The 20775-nt window shown below is 37.4% G+C and overlaps 1 protein-coding gene and 1 long non-coding RNA gene across 2 annotated transcripts in view; both read left to right on the top strand.

Moving 5' to 3' along the window:
* SRFBP1 (serum response factor binding protein 1) overlaps positions 1-20775 on the top strand; it is a 70230-nt gene that overhangs the window by 20591 nt on the left and 28864 nt on the right. The window contains exons 2-3 of the mRNA XM_021546254.3: positions 1198-1286; positions 2271-2343. Coding sequence (XP_021401929.2) covers positions 1198-1286; positions 2271-2343 — 162 coding nt within the window. The remainder of the gene's footprint in view (positions 1-1197; positions 1287-2270; positions 2344-20775) is intronic.
* Positions 12450-16425, top strand: LOC146763762 (uncharacterized). Its single transcript, XR_014951433.1, has 2 exons — positions 12450-12587; positions 16251-16425. It is a non-coding gene; the product is annotated as an uncharacterized LOC146763762 (long non-coding RNA).

A 20775-nucleotide genomic window follows, 5' to 3' on the forward strand; every position in this document is an offset into this window, starting at 1 on the left:
TTTTTTTTACTTTTTTTTGTTCAAAATTGATGTAGGTTTATAGTACTAATATTCTTCATTGACTTGACTAGGTGGTGCAGTCATCATCAGTCTGTCATTTTGATGTTATCACTGAGAAATTAGAATAGAAATCTGATGTAGAGAACTTTATTGAGAAAGAGGTGCCAACTTAAATTTGTAACTTACCCCACTGGATAAATTTAAGATCAATTAGGCTTTTGTCAGGAAGACTAATTTTTTTTCGTTTTGGTTGTGTTTTTGTTTGTTTTAGTATTTCATGTTATTCTAAGTTTAACTGTTAAATACAAAATTTTAATAGACATAGAATAAATAAGAGGCAAGATGAGTTGTAAAAATAAAGGATCACTACTGACTCCCTGTATCTGAAACATTCATCATTAGACAGCACCTGGGCTTAAGGTTTTCCATTATGGGATTTAACTGCAAAGGATTGGAAAGATTTCTTTGTTTGTCCTATCTGTCTAATAATAAGGAGAATTCTTTCTTTGCTATCGAGGTGAGAATTAAGACCAAAATAGCATTGCCAAATTTTCTTTGAAACTGCCTGGTATAAATTTGGGAACAGACTTGGAACATCCTACCTAGTGAGTAGGATGGCAGGTTGAGATAGACTGTAGTGAGTTAGAAACAAGTTGGATTTAAGTTTTCAACAAAAATAAATTCAAATATATAAAAAGAATTTAATATCTCAAATTCTTTTCCATAATAAATAATGTTTATTTTTGAGAGTCTTTCCTTAACACTTGAAGATGTTTAATAATGAAAATGCTTTTATGTGTTATGCACCAATGGACTTAATGTACTGCTGATGTTTAACTGGGACAAAAATAAGCTAAGTAAAGGCAAAAGGTGAGACATTGCAAACTGCTAGCTCAGTCTAGCTCTAAGAATAATATTAAAGTATGGCAAGTTAGGACTGTCTTGTCTTCTATTTAGACCTCAGGCACATTATTAGACATTGTTATTCTTCCTCTGATGTTTATGGAAGCAGTTTGATTTTAATGGAAATCTGCATTAATTTTAAATTATATTTTCTTAGTAGGGAAATGCACTCTATTTTCAAATTATTTCTCTTTGTCAAACTACTTTCTGAAATTTAAGTCAGTGTAATAAATGTGTTGTGTATAGAACATAATCAATGAAAACAGTTTATAATGTCTTTGATATTTCTCACAGGTTGTGAAGATGAGAAAAGATGTGAAGAAGGCCAGAGTTCTCACTATTCGGAGACTAACCAGACACATTAGGAAATTAAAATCGAAAAGGTCAGTTTTAAATAATAGTGTTTTGTGGTTATAAATAAGGAAGTATTTTAATTGTTTTCACAAAAATGGAAAAATTGGAGAAAAAATGTACTACATTTAAAACTTAAGACACTAAAACACATACTTGTCTTATTTTAACATCATTTTAGACTAAAAATACTGAGTAAAAGGAGTTTTATGAAGCAGAATTGGGGTGACTTTTTTTAATGGGATTTAGTGTATTGGAAGGTAGTCTGAATCAGTTACAGAACCTTTTACAGCACATCTGAATGTATCAGATTTCATATTTTATGCTAGTCTGATTTTGAATTTAAGTTGCACTAAGTTTTCTCACTGTAGTTGTCTTCAGGATTGTTTAGCAAAAAATACTTCATTTGCATAGATACACAGATCATACTTGATTTTTAGTAATTACTATTAATTACTTCTTACATGAACTGCTTAAACAGTATATGTAGATTATGTTTTTAAAGATTAATGGCCTGAAATAACTTAGCATGTGTCTTGACGGTGTGAGATACATCTGTTACTGTGTTCATACTGTAAATTGAGGATACTCCACAATTTTAGCAAATTGTCCAAAATAAGAAGCAAGTCCAATAAACTTCCATATTTAAATATTACAGATCTTAAAATATAAATATATTTGAGACGCTGGTGTCACCTATTCTTGATACGAATTGTGGTTTTGTATTTTCTGACACAGTAACATTTGTTTTTCACATTGTTCTGCTAAATCCTCAGTGTTTCCTGTTCTTTTCAGTATAGCAAAAGCATTAGGCTGTGTTCAGCTCTTTGCTAAAATGTTAAAATGTTCATTTGCCAATAAGGGATTATGTTTATGCACCATTTTGTGATATATATATATATTTTTTTTTTTTTTTTTTTTTTTTTTTTTTTTTTTTTTGCTACTTAGTATTGCCAGAGAGGAAATAAAGTAACTAAACTGAGATTTTTTAAAATAAAGATAGACTTCACTTGCAGGGGTTCAGAAGACTTGAAATTAAAGAACAAGAAACGGGTTGAGAGATTAATAGAAGAAATCCATGCCATGAAGGTAATGCCATGTTTAGATAATTCAATATTAGAGACGGTTATTTAAAATAGTCTGTTTTCTGTGGCTTCATTACTGAAACTTTTAAGTATTTTCAGAGTAAGCTTGAACATTAAGAGCTAGCAAATTTTATTTGCATTTGTCAAGGTATTAAACAATTTGAGGTCTTAAGCTTTCCAGGCTAGATGTGATTTTGCTTAGCAGTGTGTGGTGTTTGAAGTTTTTACTGTAACAGTTAAAGCACAGAACTTGAAGTTCTTGTGCCACTCAGGAAAGGCTTCATTGACCAATTTGGATGTTCTTTGTGCCGGACTGATCAAGTAGAATCAGAGGGATTTTTACCTTAATACTTCCAGGAAGAGTCTTCATAAACCAGCAAAGGGGAAAAGAAAATGGGCAGCACTGCTCAATCACCATGACAGTAATATTGGGGCATTCTGCAGTACTGACTTGCCATCAGTCATAAGCTTGGTCTTGTATTTGCTCCTTTTTCTCTTCCCTAATTTTTTAATTTTTTTTTTTTTAATGCCAAGTATGTGTGTCTCAGATAAGAGAATGATGAAGTGATCAGGTGTGCTGGAGCACTGAGCTCAGAAGCCCATGTTTTTTATGGGGCTTTTTTGAATGTTCTTAAGAGGCTTTCACTACAAGATTTGCTCTGCACAAATTTACTAGGAGTCTTTGTTTTGTCCACACTGGGCTTCTCCTGTCAGGTTCAGCTCATGCAGACATCTTAAAGCTTGCTAGCACTCAGGACTGTACTGGCCAAGTACATTCAAGTGTTGCCTCAGTTGGCATAAACATACAAGGCTTGTAAGTGATAGCTTTAAGAGTGGCTGTCAGGAGGACAGATCGATAGTCTAGAAAACTGAAGGCAAATTTTGCTCTGAAATAGTTTATAGAAAGAGAAGAGTCCTCAAATTAAGCAATTGAGAAGGAAGAACTGTTCTGCTTCTTGGGTAGATAGCTAGTGAATGCACTTGGTTATCTGAAATTTTAAGTGCTGTAAGTTGACTTTATTGTTAAAACAATGCATCTTAATATTTAATAGGGAAAAGGTTTGTTTACTTGGAGATTTTTAGACTTTAAAAATGCACAAGGTGATATTTAACAGCTGTACAGTACATTTGTTTCTTAAATGAAAATCTCCTGTTTCTTATTAATCACTACCTAAAAGGCAGTAGTTGTATATGTATTTTTTTCAACCACTGTTGATTTCTGTACTAACAGAGATTTTTGGAGTTGACGTAGAAATATTCCTCATTCAGCATGGAAAAAGTAGAAAAGATGGCTTTCACACAAACTGGTAATGCTCTGTCAGATGACTGGAAGATTTTATATTGGTGAAACCTCACTCCCAGTAGCCTTTTGTCCTAAATTATTGATACTAAGATTTATAAAAAACACCTTCACATAACTCAAATTATGAACTTAGGAATTTTAAGGAAAGATTGGACACAATAGAAATAGAAAGTGACCTATAAAGTTGCAGTTTAGAGCAACTAAGGTTTGAGTTATTCTGGATTATTTTAACAGTTTTAGTGTGTGAATCTCAAACACAAGTCAGAGGAAATTCAAAATCCTTTCAAAATTGATGGATTGTGTGCAGGATGTAGCAGTATTTCATGTTCTGTTAACATCAAGAAGTTGTCCATGAACTTCTCCTCATGTATTTTTGTAAGAAATAATGTGTCTTCTCTCTTACTGAATGATTAGTCTTGAGGAGCAGCAAACTAGAAAGAACACAAAAAATCCAACAAAATAATTACAGCAGCCAAAGTGGTGTGCAACCAGAAAATGGATGCACCAGAGTCTGATAGTGTGTGTATTTTAAGGATAAAAAGGTTTTTGAAGTAGTAGCTTAAAACTTCTGGAAATTTATTGGTTGGAGGCCTAAAGGCTTTCTGTAGGTTGAATAAAATAGTGCAGTTTTTTTCCTAGCTCTCCCCAGTTGCCAAAGTTGTGGTTTGACACTGGCTAAGCACCAGGCAGCCACGAGAAAAACTATTCACTCATATTCCTCTGCTACAGTTGAACAGAGGAAGCAGAGAGAAAAACTGAAGGGCTCATGTGTTGAGATAAGGATTAGGCGAAAACACTCCAAGAGCAAAACAGGCACAAATTTTTGAAAAGGTATAAAGAAAAGAATTTTTTTTCTTTATAGTAGAAAAAGTTTTTAACAGAATTAAAAGAGGTTGATACAAACTAAAATAAACCTTGATTACGCTTTCCTCCCTCCAGCCTCTCCTTCTTTTCCACTGACACTACAGGTGTGGGAATTTTGGTGAGTTTTTCACTTGAAATCCTTCTTCAATTTGCTTAGGGAGAAGAGTGTTTTCTGTTATGCCGTGGGGTCCTTCCCATGGGAGACAGTTCTCTGTGAACTTTTCCAGCGTGGTTCTAATTTTCAGCAGCAGCAGTCCTGCCCAGCCTGCTGTAACGTGAATCCCTCTCCCAGGCAAAACAGTCTTCCCAAACTACATGGTTTGGGTCATTTTAGTTCATGGGGTGTATGTAAGGCTTTTAAGGGTAAGCTGCTCGGGTTTGGAAGCAAGGTTCCTCTATCTGGAAACAAGGGTCTGCTCTCTCTTAGACTACAGCTTTTTAGCATGCACCTGCTCCAGCATGAGCATCTTTCTTCATGGACTGCGAATGGATCTCTGAATCGCCCCCATGCACTTCATGAATTACCAGGAAACAGTTTGTTGTATTATAGTCTTCACCACAGCTTGCAGAAGAATCTCAGCTCTGACATATAGGGCATCTCCTCTTCCTCCCTTCTTTCACCAACCTTAGTGTTGCCATGTTGTTCTCCTCATGTGCCCTCACCTTTCCTTTTTGCTGACTTGGAAGAAAATTGTTGTCAGTAGGTTTGTTTGTTCTCAAGTTCTATCAGTTGAAAAGTTCTTACAGGGTTTTGCAGCACTGAAAGATTGATCTCGTGTGGGCTCTGCATCAGGGAATTGCTCATTATGCCCCTTGCTGTCGGACACATGAGCCCTGCTGGCAGCGCATGGGCTGTGCTGGCACCATTCTTTGTGTGGGGAGCCAAAAAGGAGAAGCCACTGTTGGTGCCTCTGCCCTTCTGCCTGGAGCATGGCTGGCTAAAAGCACCGAAGCAGGCAAAGTTCACTGCAAGCTGTCCTGAGATGGCGTGCTGCATGGCCTTGGCAGCTGCTTGCAGCACCGGGATGGCCCTGGCACCTCCCCACCTCTCGGAAGAAGAGGAAGGACTTGAGTGTGTTTTTTGCCTTCTTAAATAAGTCATTGCAGAGGTGTTACCAACTTCTCTAATTGGGTCAAAACATGTCTGTCATCAGAGCCTTAAGGGATGGGCTTTGCTGGGCATTGTAGAAGCTTTGAGGAGCTTCTCTCAGAAGCCACTAAAAGCCATTGTGTTAAACCAGTGCATAAAGATGCCTCTTTAAAAACATCAGTCCCTTTTCTTCCATTGTCAAGGACAGACCCAGAGTTCCTTTCTACTTATCATATATGCAGAAGGAAAACAAAAAAGCCACCTGAGGAGTTTGCACCTTTGGCAGCAAAGTCTTTGGAAGGACTTCATGTATTCTGATGACCTGAGAAGGCATTATTGGTGGATTCCATTTTACAGGGAGTTGGATTCAGTCTCAGGGAAGAAAGACTGAAATTCTGCAACCTTGACACAGTTGTCTGTTTACTGAAGTTTTTAATGCAATGGCTTAAGTTTCTCTTATTCAGGAAAAAAATCTAATGATTTGGAATCCTAATCAGGGAGAATTCTTTGCTTTCTTAAGAGCTATGTTTCTCATTTCAGCTGCCTGTAAACTCACAGCCTGCAGCTCAGTGGGACTTTTCTGAATGAAATAAATTTCAATATCAGTTACAAGATTTTAACTTCTCTTTCTAGATATTTTTTAAGTTTTAACTTTGTTTCTTTAACTCCTCTTTCTAGTTTGTATCTGTACCAACTACAGTCTGATGCAACAAGAAAGACAAAATGCTTGCTGTTACTAACACTTGTAATACTAACTCTCAGGGATGCTGTTTGCCTGTCCTGAAGTAAATTCTGAACAGACTGTGCTGACATAATATCACTTTAAACACGCTGTTTCCTAGGAGTGAGATGGTAAAGGATGCTTTTACTTTTTAAGTTTAATAGAGTGCGTCCATGTCTTTTTTTTTTTTAATAGGCTCTGCATAGTCACTAATGCACAGTTCTGCATATATATTGAAAATCTATGAAGTGTTGGTGCTAGGCTGTGTTGAGAAGCCTTTTGTTACTTGAATTTGCAAATAGTGTATATTGTATTATTGTTAGAATGACATTTTAATATTTTATTTTCTATATTTTCATTGTTAGAACTGAAGAATAAGAAAATCTTAACTGGCAAATACAAATAGAAGTGTCTCAGGCACAACAATCAGAAGTAAACATTGTGAGGAATGAGAGCAGTTAAAAGTTCCAGCTACCTGGATGCAGGAACTGGGTTAATTGGTTGCAGGAGTTCTCCAAATTATTGGAATAATATGCTGGTTTTTGAGTTCTTCAGTTTTCATTTTTCCAAAACTTATAAATATTATTCCAGAATTCACAAAAGATGGGGGAAAAGAATGGTATGATCCTTTCTAGAGATCTATGAGATATAAAATTGTGTATTGGTACAGAGATTCCTTTATTTGTTTGTCAGGCTTGATGAGACTATCAAAATGGATTAATTATCCATGGTAGAGTACTACTTTCCATATCTAAGAAGCTATTATTGTTTTTAAAGTTTCTTGACACAAAAATAGCGGATTGTCTAGTGATTTCTTAGCAATTGGTAGCTTACCTTGAGCTGTTGGAATTTCTTGGCTGAAAGAAGATCTTAATATAATTGTTTCTTTACTATGTGTCTAGGAGTACTTTTGCCTTTATCTTGCAACAAAAATCTTGTCATGATATAGCAAGATGTTGCTGTATCATGTTTGGGGGATGTCCATTGAAGAAATACGGACAAAAGGCAATTTGCAGTGCTTGAAGGAAAAATGCTTTCCATTTGTCAGGAATGAGCAGCAGTTGGCTTCAACCATTTTCAAGTGTCTTGGAAATACATGTTCTCTATCCTGAAAAATCACTGGAAAAACAGATTAGTTAATACAATGAAGGTTTTTTAGTACACTTAAACCACAATATTTATCACAGAATAATGAATTTAGTACAAGACATACAGGAAAAAATAATGCTTTACATTATTTTCTTAGTTTTATATTCTAGCAAGATGTTAAGAGAGTAGACTTGAATATGAACTTCATTACTAAGGTTTTGAAAGCCAAATTATTTTATTAAAGTAGAACCTCATTTTGAAGGATGTCACACTCATTGTCCTTGGAACAACAGTCATTCAATTTCCTGAAAGCAATAGGTGCAGAATAGTAGTAAGGTTGAGGACAGGGCTGGGTAACTGATGATTTTTGTAGTAGGTCAGCTTAAGGAATTTGGTAGTTCTTTCTTCTAGTCTGGCCTTTTTTCATGGAATTTCAATATCCTAAAATATCAGGCTTTTTCATAAATCTTAGTAATTTTCTTCTATCAATAGTGTGTTCTTTCTTGATTAATGGTTTCATCTTCTGCAACCTGGCTTTTGGTTAACATCTCACTGTAAAATTGTCTTAAGTCAGAGTGAAAACAAATGCATGTTTTTGCTTTTTCTTTCTCCTGGCATGTGTTTCCAATAGGCTTGCATATTTTCTTTTAAAATAGATAGCAAACATTCATCCTAATGTTGTAGAATCTTTAACCTTTAAAAGTTTAGTAAGAGTAATGGGAATTGCTTAAACTTCAGTGTAGTTAGTCTAGGAATAGTCTGTCTTGGTTTGAAAAGACAGGAGTCTGTGAAGGAAAGCAAAAGCTTCCTGTGAATTGGAAAAGGTAAACCCCATCCCTCCAAATTACCACAATTTCAAAATTAAAAGGCTCTCAGGCAAAGATATGGGAATGGGAATAACAGTTCTTTACTAGGAAAAAACTAAATAGAAATTTTTAAAAAGTGTAATTAGTACAAACAAAATTAGTGATAGAGTCAGAAACCTGACACCCTGAGGAGTCAGGGTGTTGGTAATAGTCCAGTTAAATGGTGGCTGCTCCTCCTGGAGTGGCAGATGAAATGCTGCTGAAGTGGTGATCTGTAGAAGGGTGTAGTTTTCTCTGAAGGTCTGGTGATGGAGTAGATAGTCCTGGTCTTCCTCTGGGGATCCAGCAGAGAAGAGGCTGCTCCTCTGGGAATCCAGCAGAGAGGCTGCCCTGATGTCCCAAAAATTGCTGATTTTATGCAGGTGGGGGTGCTTGGCTCCTCCCTCTGGCTGGAGCATCTCACAGTGGGATGATATAACTTTACCAGTCATGCAGTGAGTCATTTAATGGTCCATTAACAGAAGATATCTCCCCGAGGGAGACGTTGTTCTTGGAAGAGATAAGAAAACTGCCCAACCTCCAACAGATGTCAAATAGAATTCATGCTTATCTTACAAGCCAGGACACAGTCTTTAATGCATCTCAACAAAAGGCAGGGGCAGGGGTGGTTCAGCTTCTGCAATGGTGTGGGCCAGATGCCACTTATAGACAATTTCAGGGAAGGAAGAAGGGGTAGAACTTAAAGTTATTCAGCCCTCCTTCAGTGGAGCAGTCCAGATCCTTGCTCTGGTGCAGGTATCTGACTTTCTATCCATGCATGATGCATTCTTGTACAGTAACGCAGGAATCGTGGGACTTTGAGTGGCAGATACAGCCACATGTGCATTGCACAGGCATGGATGTGCAAGGAGTCAGGCACTATTCAGAAACACAAAAGCTTGCTGCTTGTGCTCTCAACAACACATTCTTTGTTGCCAGTGGCAGTTCATGGCTGTTCTGGACAATGTATGCCTTAAAAAAAGACTTACCTTTTTTTTTTTGTTAAAAAACTGCATATTAATTCAGTGGCTATCTAAAATTATGTCAAGGTTGAAGCAAAAACTCTCCTAAGTAGGGAACCCAATTTGAAGACCACTTAACATAATGGAGAAGGTGGTGTGGATAAACAGTGCCCAAACACAAACAGGAAGCCCACCAAAGTGGCAGCAAGAACAAACAGCCTGTGTGGAATGTAGAAGACAATGCTGATGATGTGCAGAGATTATTTTAGTAAATACAAAATTCTGATGGGTTTTCAATTAGTGAGGAATTGTGACGTTCTGCATGAATGGATTCTGTAGGTACACTGCAGCAGAAGTAAAGGCTAAACAAAAATAATAGTCCACAGCTCAGTGTGGAGATATGAAAAAAGGTGAGCTATTTAATCTTTTTTAATAGGTGAATAAGAATGGGGAAGGAACGCCTCATCATGAGCCTACTTGTCTCCTCAATGTACCCACTTTACTTGAATATTCTTACTTTATAGGCTTTTTTGATTCTCAAAATAGTGACATGGCAGGTTGCTATAATCACTTAATCACTGGATGAGTTATGTTATTAATCTTCATAGCATTTCGTACTCCTTTCACTGATACATTGCTTCTGTTCATATTTATGCTAAAATGAGCAACTCCATATTTAATATTCTTAACTGTTTTTGTAAGCTAGTCCCCTGGTTGTTTCTCTTGCAGGGTGAAATTACGTTGAATGAGCAATCTTAGCATGAGAATACTGTAGAATACAATACTTTTTTTTCTAGATAGCAAGCATAAAAGAATACTTAAAATTGTAAGACAGAAAGAAAAGTTAGTGTAGGATCTTGTACCATACAGTTTTAATTTGAAGGAAAAAAAATAGCTGACAGTCATTCTTACTGTTTTATTACATTATGATAGCAGAAGTTCTCTGGCTTTTTTAATATAATGAAATACTGTCCTGGATTACAAAAAAATGGGCTGGATTTCTTAAAAATGAAAGTCAGTAAGAATGTCATCAACTTCATTTTGCAAACTTAATTGTTGACAAGATACTTCAATAGAAGTAGCTATCATGGTTTTTTTCTTATGCATTAGATTCTTAGATACATAGTCATAACAGATCACGAGGGCAGCTTTTTTTTGTGGATTTGAGGCAACTTAAGGAAAATATTAAAGTACATTCTAAGTGCAGGTTAGAACTGTCTTAAAAGTACAGCTTGCAGATGGAGCTTTTTCTAATCAAGTCTTGCATGAGCATTTTACTCTCTCATTTTTTTGTAAGGATGCAGAATAAGCAATTTTCACTTTTTGAAAAAATAAGGCTTGCAGATAAGATTTCATAATTTTTCTGAATTCTGTGTATTTTCATTGTTTATTTTAATAGAGGCAACCTTTGCAATAACCATTAAAAAAAATTCACTCATATTCATTTATGCGAAAATTGACCAGTGACAGCCAAGCAAACCACTTACTGTTAATCGAAATAATGACAGAATTGTTGGCTTGTTTCTGCACTCATTTTGAAAAAATCTATGTGTATTTAAAATAGGTACTTTTTTTGTACTTTTGACTTCTTTCATCATCCCAACATGCATTTCACTTTGGGCCTTTTCTTTAATGTCTCCATAATTCATAAAAACCTGAAAAAGAAAAGAACATTTCTGTAAGTACTGCATACTTTTGCTTTATATTTTAATCATCCTGTGCTGAGGTATAGTAGTCATTGTGAGGTCTATGAGACAATTCTATTAATTTCTTGTTGTATACTAGCTGGTTTTTGTACTTAACTTCTGGAGAAGTGAAGGCTAGTATCTGCAATAATTATTGAATCTTAGTATGGTGGATAAATACTAAACTGTCTAAATATCCTTAATCAACCTTTCTTTTTTGTCCTCCTTGTGAAGAAATTTTCTGTAGAAATTAGATTTTCTGTTTTTCACAAATAGAAGTTCTTTAATATTGCAATACAGGTTTTATTCCTATGTCTTCTAACTGAAGAGTTTGTGGTCTGAGGGGAGAAGAATTTGGTGATTACTGTAAGTGTCTTTATAGTCACTTGGAAATTAATTAATTCAGAATGGCAACTGCAGCTGCTATGACTCTTTATTCCAACTGATGCTTTTGTGTGTAAAATCTTATTTCCCCCATGGCTGTCTCCTGCTTAAAAAAAAGAAAAAATGAAGTCTGTTTGAGAACATAATGCTGATACAAATATGACTTCAGTGCTGGACAGATATATTGGCACTGTTGTTTAGGTGAAGATTTAGTGAACACATGGATGAGTAGTAAGAGGTGGAATAATGGTAACTTTAGGAGATGAAAGTCATGCCTTGCAAATCAGTGGGAGATCTTTGAAAGAGTAAATGCATAGTACATATTGTTCATTTAGTCTTTATCTAGTTTTCTATTATAAAAAAAAGCTATTGTTCCGTTTTCACCAAAGCCTTTAGTGATTTTATGTGGCTTTAGTTTGGTTTTTCTTTTTTTAAAGCTGTCTATGCATATAAATTTTCTTCTTTTAGTCATGGAGTTAAACATAGTAAGTGAAAGAGAAGAATAAATGCTTGCCTTTTGTAGTGTTGGAAAGCTAATAGTGGAGTTTTAGTGCAGATCAGTGCTGGAAATTATTCAGAAAAAGTGAATGAATGACAGAGCTTGATGATTCCAGAACTTTGGGGTAGCGAAGATACTAATACTTAAAACATTGCAGAGTTGATCAACTGGACAGCTAAATGACTGAAGAAATTAAATGGTAATAAATGCTACTTCGCACTTGTGGTGGTGGTGAGAGTTACATTTCCAGTTCTTCATTTTTACTGAATTGAAAGAAATTGGCTTTTGCTGATACCACTAGGAGGTGGATATCAGTTACATACATATCTGTGAAAATGCTAGATTGCTCTTTCTTGTCTTCAAACAGAAGACAGTCTGTTCCTACTAAAATTATTTTACTGTATACTGCATAGGTCATCTTTGTGTATGTAAAAAGAAACCAAATAAACTAGTAAAAGTATAAAGAAGAGTTTCAAGAATGATCTTACATGGCACAGCATCTGTACAAGGGTAACAAAATCAGAAGAGGATTCTCCAGGATACAGGGTGAACTACTGATGTTGGAGTTTTATGCAGTTCACATATTTGTCTTGTGTACCAATATTTTCCTGAGGCGGTCTTAACTCTAGGAAAGGACAAAAACGAATTCATATTTTTCCTCTGTAGAGCTTGAAATAAGGACTGGAGGAGGAGTCATTTTCATGGAGACAGTGCATACTGGGAAAAGGAATGAAAACAGGAAGTTCTTTTTTTCCTGATGGTGTCTAATCTGTGAACTCTTATGCCCTGTGGAAGCAGACAAAGAGGTTGTGCATATTGGTCTGTGTATTCACGTGCTTCTGCTTCACGCTGCATCTCTCTGCATTCTTCTGTCCCTACTATTTGTTTCTGTTTCCGTCTCTTATTTCAAACCCGAACGTAGCGGGTGGGGGGTTATTACGCGGATTGCACCCATTTGTCAGTCACTATCTTGTTTGGGAGCGCTGTGAGCATCCAGCACGGCCTTTCGCTGGCTGCCTCGGTGGCGCCTTGCTGGCTCGCTGCTGCCGGGCGGGAGCGGCGGGCGCCGCGCCCTCACCTGGCGGGAAGCGCTGCCTGCCCGCCGCTCTCGCTGAGGCCGCGCTGCCGGCAGCTCCAACGCTGCTGGCTGCCGCGCCCAGTACCGCGGAGAGTAACTCAAAACCCCCGGCACTTCCAGCCAGCGCGGGGCTGCTTGGAAATATGTTAACCCTCAAGCCGCATGTGGTTGTTCTTTTAGTATTAGGAGAGCACTGTGGAACAAAGCGTGTCAGTTCGATGAAATTACAGATTGCGGTGCAAGTAAACACTGACATTCAGAACTAAGAGATGTTTGAAGAAAAGGGAGTACTCAAATAATTATAATTTTTGGCATCATGCTTGCTGTCCTTCTAAGCTTGTTTTACTTCTTTTTGTAATTTTTACGTGCTTGTAATTGTAGTTTACTTTCATAATACCTTCTACTTCTGAAATGATCACAAGATTGCAGACTTGCAAATTACTTTCTGTATGCTGTGGTGAAAACAGTGACCACTCTCTGAATGTGACTACTGAATCAGATGTGAACCTCCAAAATGAAACAATTCGTTTACTCTAATTGACAGAATAAAATGCCAAGTTCACAGTGTTCGTCTCAGTAGACTGATGTAATTGCTGGCATTTGACTTGCATACCTCTTGAAATATTAAATTAGTTTATAAACGTGGCAGAAAAGAGCAGCCTATACTTGCCAAGTGAAGTTTGGGTATTTTACAAGAGCTCAAGCAATTAGCCATGTTAAGTGTTCTTTGAGGGAGTTGTTTATTCATTTTGTTTTGTTATTAAAGCATGAATAAGTATTCTCTCCCTCAGCTGCTTGTTCGGCTTTTAGAAGAGGTTATGCAGCACAGAAGAATAAAGATATTTAGCTTGAGGAAGGTAATCATTTGTTACACAGCAAAACTGCTGTGTTTATGAGAATATGGTGTCAATTGGTTAGATGGGTATTTTTGAAACTTTAATTTTCCAGAAAACAATAAACCCATCAAACTATAAAATTTTTGTATTGTGAAACTTATTAGATGAAAATTCACAGGTTGACATTGAATTTCACTTGGATATAAACTGAGACAGCAATACTGTAGACATTTAGTAATGTTCAAAACTGGTGCCAGCAAAAGCCTGACACCAGTGTAGTTTATAAAAAGAACAATTGCTAGACAAGTTCTCCTTGAAGTACATTCTTAAATTCCCAATGATTAACTGTGATTTTGGAGTATTCTTTCTTTTTTTCTTTTTTTGACTGGTTGGTAATAGTTAATTTGCATCAAAATTAATTGTCCTTTACTCATCTAAAGTGAGATGATTCCTAAGCTTCTGATTTTTTTTGGGAAGTTGTATTCTGGTAATTTCCTCTAGTGACATCTTTAGTTGTGTTATTTTCAAATATGAATTAAATGTTACAATTTTTTTCTTAATCTGTTTTGTAGTATTTCTCTCCAAGTTGTTATTAGTCCAACAACATTGAAAATTAATGATTTCAAGAAAGATTAGTTTTTTATTTGAGATGTCTTATATGAAAATCAAAGACTGGTTAAAACAACATAGAATTCAATACAAGTTTTGAAAATAAAACACAGTAGATAAGACATGCAAAAACTACATTAAATGTCTTTGGTGCATCAGGAAAATTAGAAACTGTGGAACCATTTCTTCTTACGCTTTTCTTCGTCTTTGTAATACATATTAATAAGTTATTAATTAAAACCTCTATAATTACTTTTGAACATAATAGTAAATCTTAAACCCAAGTGATACAGGGGAAAGTATTTAAAATATAATTCACTTAACCATTCCTCCAATTAGAGAGAAAATGCCTTCATTTCTACTGGATAGACCTTCTGTTTTCAGTATATGGTGCTACAGAACCAAGGCATCCAGTCAGGTCACTGGCAGAAACTGTGTTAGCTGTACCAATGAAACAAATTTTTAAAAAATCCATAGAATACTTTTTCTTATTGTGCTTTTGCTTTGCTGTAGTTGTCTGTCCTTTATGATGCAGGTATGTACAGTAAAACTTGACTTCCACAGAAAGCTACATTTCTACATACATATATTTTCACACATTTTTCAGACTTGCTGCATTGACTGTAAGCTTAGCAAAGGCTAAGAAAAGTTAAGTCAAAGGCTTCTTGAAGTTATTTATTGAAAGAATATGTTGTTTCTGAATATGTGCAAACTTCTGAAGTACTATGTATTTAAGCACTATTAGATTCCTCTTTAAAATCTGTTAGTACTTATAAGTCTTTGATAATGAGAAGCTTCCACAACATGCAGAGCATTGCTAGTTGGAAAGACATTCCTACCCACATTGTAATGTGACATCTAATTTTCTTAGAATAAAGAGTGCATTAGTAATATGCCGATTTGTTTTGTTTCTATTGAGTGCACTTGTGCCTCATTAGACAGTCTTCACTTTGTCACTATATTGCATTCCATTAGATAAATAGGTCTTCTCAAATACACGCATGTGGGAAATAACACGCTCCAGCACGGTGTGGGTGGATGGAGGCAGAGATCCCTGAAGTTTGCTCTTGGGGAAAGAGGTTTATTGGGGGTGCAGAAGGGTCTGTGCCTCGTGCTCCCAGGCGCAGCACGTGGCCAGGCCTGAGAGGGTTGGGGAGGGGAGAGACAAAAGGAGGGCTTAGGAGAGGGGAAGCCCCAGGAGGGGAGGAAGTTCCAGGAGGGGGAAGAGGGGTTCCAAGAGGGCGCATGGCTCCTCGGAGCCCCCTTATCAGGGGCTCCTAGGTGGGCTGGGACAAGGCATGGGCCAATGGGGTTACAGACACTAATGTTTTAGGGGAAGGTACAGAGGTGTGGGATGAGCCATACATCTTTTGGGGGGTGGGATGGAACAGTCCATTTCACCCCAGGACTCATCCAGGGGCAGGAGCGACATCCAGCTAGCTGGGAGAACTGTTCTCAGCTGTATTATTTATGAACAATCATATTTATCTATCATTTGCAACACATGCGCCCCACAGTGGTTAGTTACTGTCTTTTATGGTCTCTTACCACACAGAGTCGTGTGTTTTTTAAGAAGATTAACATGTTAGCTGTACTTAGATTTTGTGTCCTTCTGTAATTTGAAAAGTAAGAATTTATGCCAGTGGGTCACCAAAGAAATCCTGAATATAGCTCCCAAAAGCAGATTCCTTTATTTTTTCTATCTGAAAGGTGTAGGGTCTGGCATAAATGTGCACCAATCTTGAAAATCCTCAATAATGTCTTGCCAGGAAGAATGGCAAGTCAAACTGACTGAGGCAGAGAGCTCTTTAACCTTAGTATGAGTAAATTAGGTAAAACTTGTTCTTTCTTTCTTTTCCGAAGATGTTTCTATCTTTTTTGAGTATTAAGAACAAATGGGTTTAATGGCATTTTATTTAAATCCAGCATTAACTGTGTCTTACTAGGCACAACAAGGCCCTTCCCTATGTGGTGTGATTGGATTGTGGTAACAGAGGGGAATTGAAGTGCTGAAGTTTCCCAGCTCATCCTCTGCCCTGAGCCCCAAGCGTGGTTCACCCAAAAACTCATCCCCATTTCAGCTGCATGTGCCAGCAAGTCATGTGACACTTTCAGGACAGGTGAGTGCAGGTTTTTGGTTTTTTCCCAATGGCAGTTAAAAAAACTAACAGGAAAGTTTTTAGTATGGAGATGCATAGGTATTTTACTAGATTCATGAAGGATTATAGTATTCTTAACAAGTGACTTGTCAGTCTTCATAATTTTCTGGACATCAGTCAGCTTCAGACCTATGACAGGCATGGCCCTAATAGCACCATCCTGAACTTCCTGTCAAATCAGTCTACCTCTCATGAGACTGTTACTGGCCCCCAATGGATTCTCCCCTGTGGATTAAAAACCTCAGTCCTTCTCAGCAGGAAACTGTTGGTAAATGTGTAATGCTTTCACATCCACAGATGTGTCTGCTGCAAAAGGAAGCAATTGCAGGTCTTTTTAGAATTGCTTTATAAAAACAATGAATGCAACATCTTAATGCTTATCCTGCCTGTTTCTTAGCACCAAGTAAAATAAATTGTGCAATTGCACCATTTGGGCATTCTTATGTTATCATTCAGCCGGGAGGATAAATTTTTACTGGGAGCTATCACTGTTGTAACATGCACAGCTTCTCTCACCGCGGTGGTGCCATGCTGGGCGGCGAGAGGGAAGAGAATGGGCGGCCGCTCCCCCTGCGAAGCTCTGCTGTCCCAGTTGTCAGCACGGGAACAGACAGAGGCGACATGGGTCTTGGGGGTGAACAGGATCGTTTCATTCAGTGAGCCCCAAGACCCCTCCTGGAGAGGACAAACAAAGGTTTTATAAAGGAACTCAAGAGGAGGGGTGCAGGAACAGCCAATGAGGGCAGGGCTGGGGAGGAGTCTAAGGGGGGACTAACATAGCACAAAGCTATCAGGGGAAACGGGAGTGCAATAATACAAAATAACCAATAGGATGCTGAGCCTCACTAAATAGACAGAGAATGCTCTGGAAGCAGGGGAGGAGGTTGGGAGGAGTGACAGGGAATGTTCTGGGGAAAGGGGCAGGGAAAGAGGATTGACAACTTGGAAAGGAGGGGGTTAGGGAACAGCTTGGGAAGATTGACAACTGGGGAAGGGAGGAGATTGGGGAGGGGGTTTGAACATACACAGAACAAATACCAAATTAAAGAAAAACACGCCACAACATATCACAGTCAGCAAAGCATTTTAAAACAAAAGTGAGCTCTCAGGTGAAAAATGCTTTACTGTAGAAGATGCAGTTGCAAACAAGTAGCAAGTCCAGTATTCTGAGTTTACCTATCATCAGAATACAGTTAGGGAAATTTGGGACAAATCAGTAGGCCTCTGGAAGGATTTTATGTAATTTATAGCTGATGGATAAAGATGAGAATGACCTGGATTGCCTGGATTCCATTGAGGAAAAAACTAAAGCCAAATAGAAGATGAAATTTCCAGGGCTAAGGCTATAGATTCTTTGCCTAGGATCAGACTTCTCTTCTTGTGCGATATTACCAAGGAAGATACTGCCTCCCATTTTATTCCTGTTTTAAAAGTTGTAGTTAAAAAATGAGAGCAAATACAAAAGTTATTTAGAGACCTTACATATCTTTAAACTTTTATTCTGTGGTAGATGAAGTTCAGGTTATCTAATTACTCAGAAGAGAGCTTGAGAGTTGTTTTACTAATAGTTTATAAACACTGGCAGTAAGTCAGACATCTACTTGAAAATGCTTAGCTTTGTCTGTGATAAAATTACATAGGGATTTTATAATAAAGCAGGTATGTCAATGTAGGACTGATTTGTTTAACAAACTTACTAACAAGCTTAAGCCACACTTTAAATAGACAATGTAATGTTTTACTTACCAGATAAAAATTTTTTATTGTGTTTGTTTTATCCAAGTTCTTATTCTGGTAGTACTTTCCACATTGGTTGTACATCTAGTAAAATGGGGACTTGAGGTGATAGACGTTTGGGATTTCTTTCTTTCTTTTTTTGTATAGGCCATTTACTTCGATGTGCTGGTCCACTAATGTGACTGACACTGAAAATTCTTGTGTGTGTATTTAGGTCACAGGTACTGACAAGGAATTTGGATTTGTAAACTGCTAGTGGAAGAAGGTATTCTTTTGCTTCATAATCAGTTTGATAATAATCACAGCACTGCATTTCTGGAAAACAATCCTTCGTAACTTTAAAAAAAATGTGCTCTTATAATGGATTTAGTTTCTTTTTGGAAGCTGGATAGGTTTTCAGATAAGATATGGCTGATTTATTTCACTACTTTGAAGATATCCCATTTTTGTTTATTTTCACAAGTAATACTTACTGATAAGTCTAAGACTACTTTTGTTCTGAATGACTGAAATACTGAACTTCTAAAGATTTAGGGGAGCAAATAGTACCAGAAGACATACAGGGATTAAATTGTAGGGGGGAAAAAAGCTGAAAAGGTGTTCTGGAATTTTTTTCTCTTATACCTTTCTCCTCACTAAGAAAACCTAGAAAAATGACAGAAGGTAGCAAAACCAGACTGAATGCTCTGGAAAAATTATAAGAAATTTTGTGAGGAAGTAGTCTCAAACACAGGTTTGAGAGTAAAGATTATGGTTATGTTTTAAAACTGAAAGTATATTAAATGAGTGGCAAACTATAGCTGAGATTTCACCAGAAATACGACTTTTGGTAAGGGTGTTCTGTTTCTATTTCTATATATCTTGATTACATATTTTTTGTAGAAGTTTCAACATTTTAAGATGAAAATCATCTTTTCATATGGAAGGACTTGAAACTTGCACAGCTAAGAAAATGTGAAAAAATAGTGATGATAAGTAGTGTATTTTATGATAAAGGTAAACAAAAAATACTAGTCAAAACAAATTTGAAATTGTGTTGTTTTTAGTAGTCTGAGGACTCTTAAATTGCTTCCACAGGCCACTGGCAGACTGGGTTTTTTTTCTGAGTCATCTAAAACTGCCTGAGGCAGCATAGCTGGGAATACATTTTGTATGAAAACTCTTGTATTTCTGAGATGTGTTGAAGCCTCATTTGACAGCAAGTTTTTTTGATTCTGTCTTCCAGAAGCTGTTCAATAAGTTACATTTCCATGCCTTTTAGGTTAGCACCTCTATCTTACTCAGTATCACTTGGATAAAGTGTCATATGAGCAGCCACAATCAATATAAACATGAAATTCTCTTTTCACATACTATTTACGCATGACATACTTCTCTTCAATATAGCCTTGTCTTTCTGTGTAAGACACTTATGGTTTATTAAAAAATATTATCTCTCAACATTACTATTCTAAGTTTCTGTAAGTATTGGTGTGAGCTTGCTGCCTCCAGTACTCTGTTCAGAGATGATTGCCTGCCCTACAACTACCCCTTCAAGTGCCCCAGGGCTCACTTTGTGCAGGCCAGGCCAGTCTTTGCCCACCCATAGTTACTTTTTCCTCAGATTTGGTGTTTCACTGTAACTTTGTATGCAATATTGCCTTCATATGCTATTAATAGTTAAGTTACTTTAGTACCTTGTAAGATATTCACCCGTGAAGTCTGCCCTGTATTCCACCTTTCCATGGAGCTTGTCTGGTTTTTGTGTAGCTCCACCCTAATGATCTGTGCAGCCACTGCAGCTTCTTGCCTTGTCTGTCACATCTAGTAGTCTTCTTATGTACAGTAGTTCTTCACATGTTTATTCATCTTAATCTCAGGCCAAGGCCTGGTCATCTGCCTGCAGCCAGGATCCAGCTGGCTGACAGGTCAGTTCTCCTGACATTGCTCCACTACCCACTGGAGCTGCTGCCTGGGCAGTGAATGACTGAAGGAGCATCACTCCCCACATTGTTCGAAAAATTGAGTCAGGCTGGTCCTACTGCTGCTATGCCTTTTACACCTCTTCCCAGTGTCATCTTGATATTTTTTTATTTTCTTACCTGTTTGTAATTTCACCTCTTTGTCCCCTGCCTGCAAGTGCTGTAAGGACTAGGTGCCAGCTGCTGAGGATATGGAGCGAGCAACCGGAGTCGGGGCAGGAGTGTAGGTGCCCCAAGCCTGTGGTGTCAGCAGCAGTGGGTGGGGGTCTCAGCTCCAGGCATAGGGGCAGTAACAGCATATGCACTGTCAGGGAGGACAGGCAGTGTGTGTCCTATGTGCATCTACAGGTGAGACTGGAGTGACTCAGACCAGTGAGGCTTTTGGCACATCTGGATTGGGCTGCTGGTCACAGCCTGTGTGTCTGTGCTACTGCTGATAGTACAGGCAGACTGTCTAATATTCAGGTGCTTTGACCCCGCATGTATGTCTCTTTGGCAGGTGCAGTTCACTAGCAAACCTCAAATTAGAGTAGCAGTGTGTGGGAGAAGGACTTTTTACAAGGCCATATAGTGATAGGACATGGGGTAATAGCTTTAAACTGAGATAAGTTAGG

This window comes from Lonchura striata, chromosome Z (genome assembly GCF_050655825.1).
Source record: "Lonchura striata isolate lonStrDom1 chromosome Z, ASM5065582v1, whole genome shotgun sequence".
Lineage (NCBI taxonomy): Eukaryota > Metazoa > Chordata > Aves > Passeriformes > Estrildidae > Lonchura > Lonchura striata.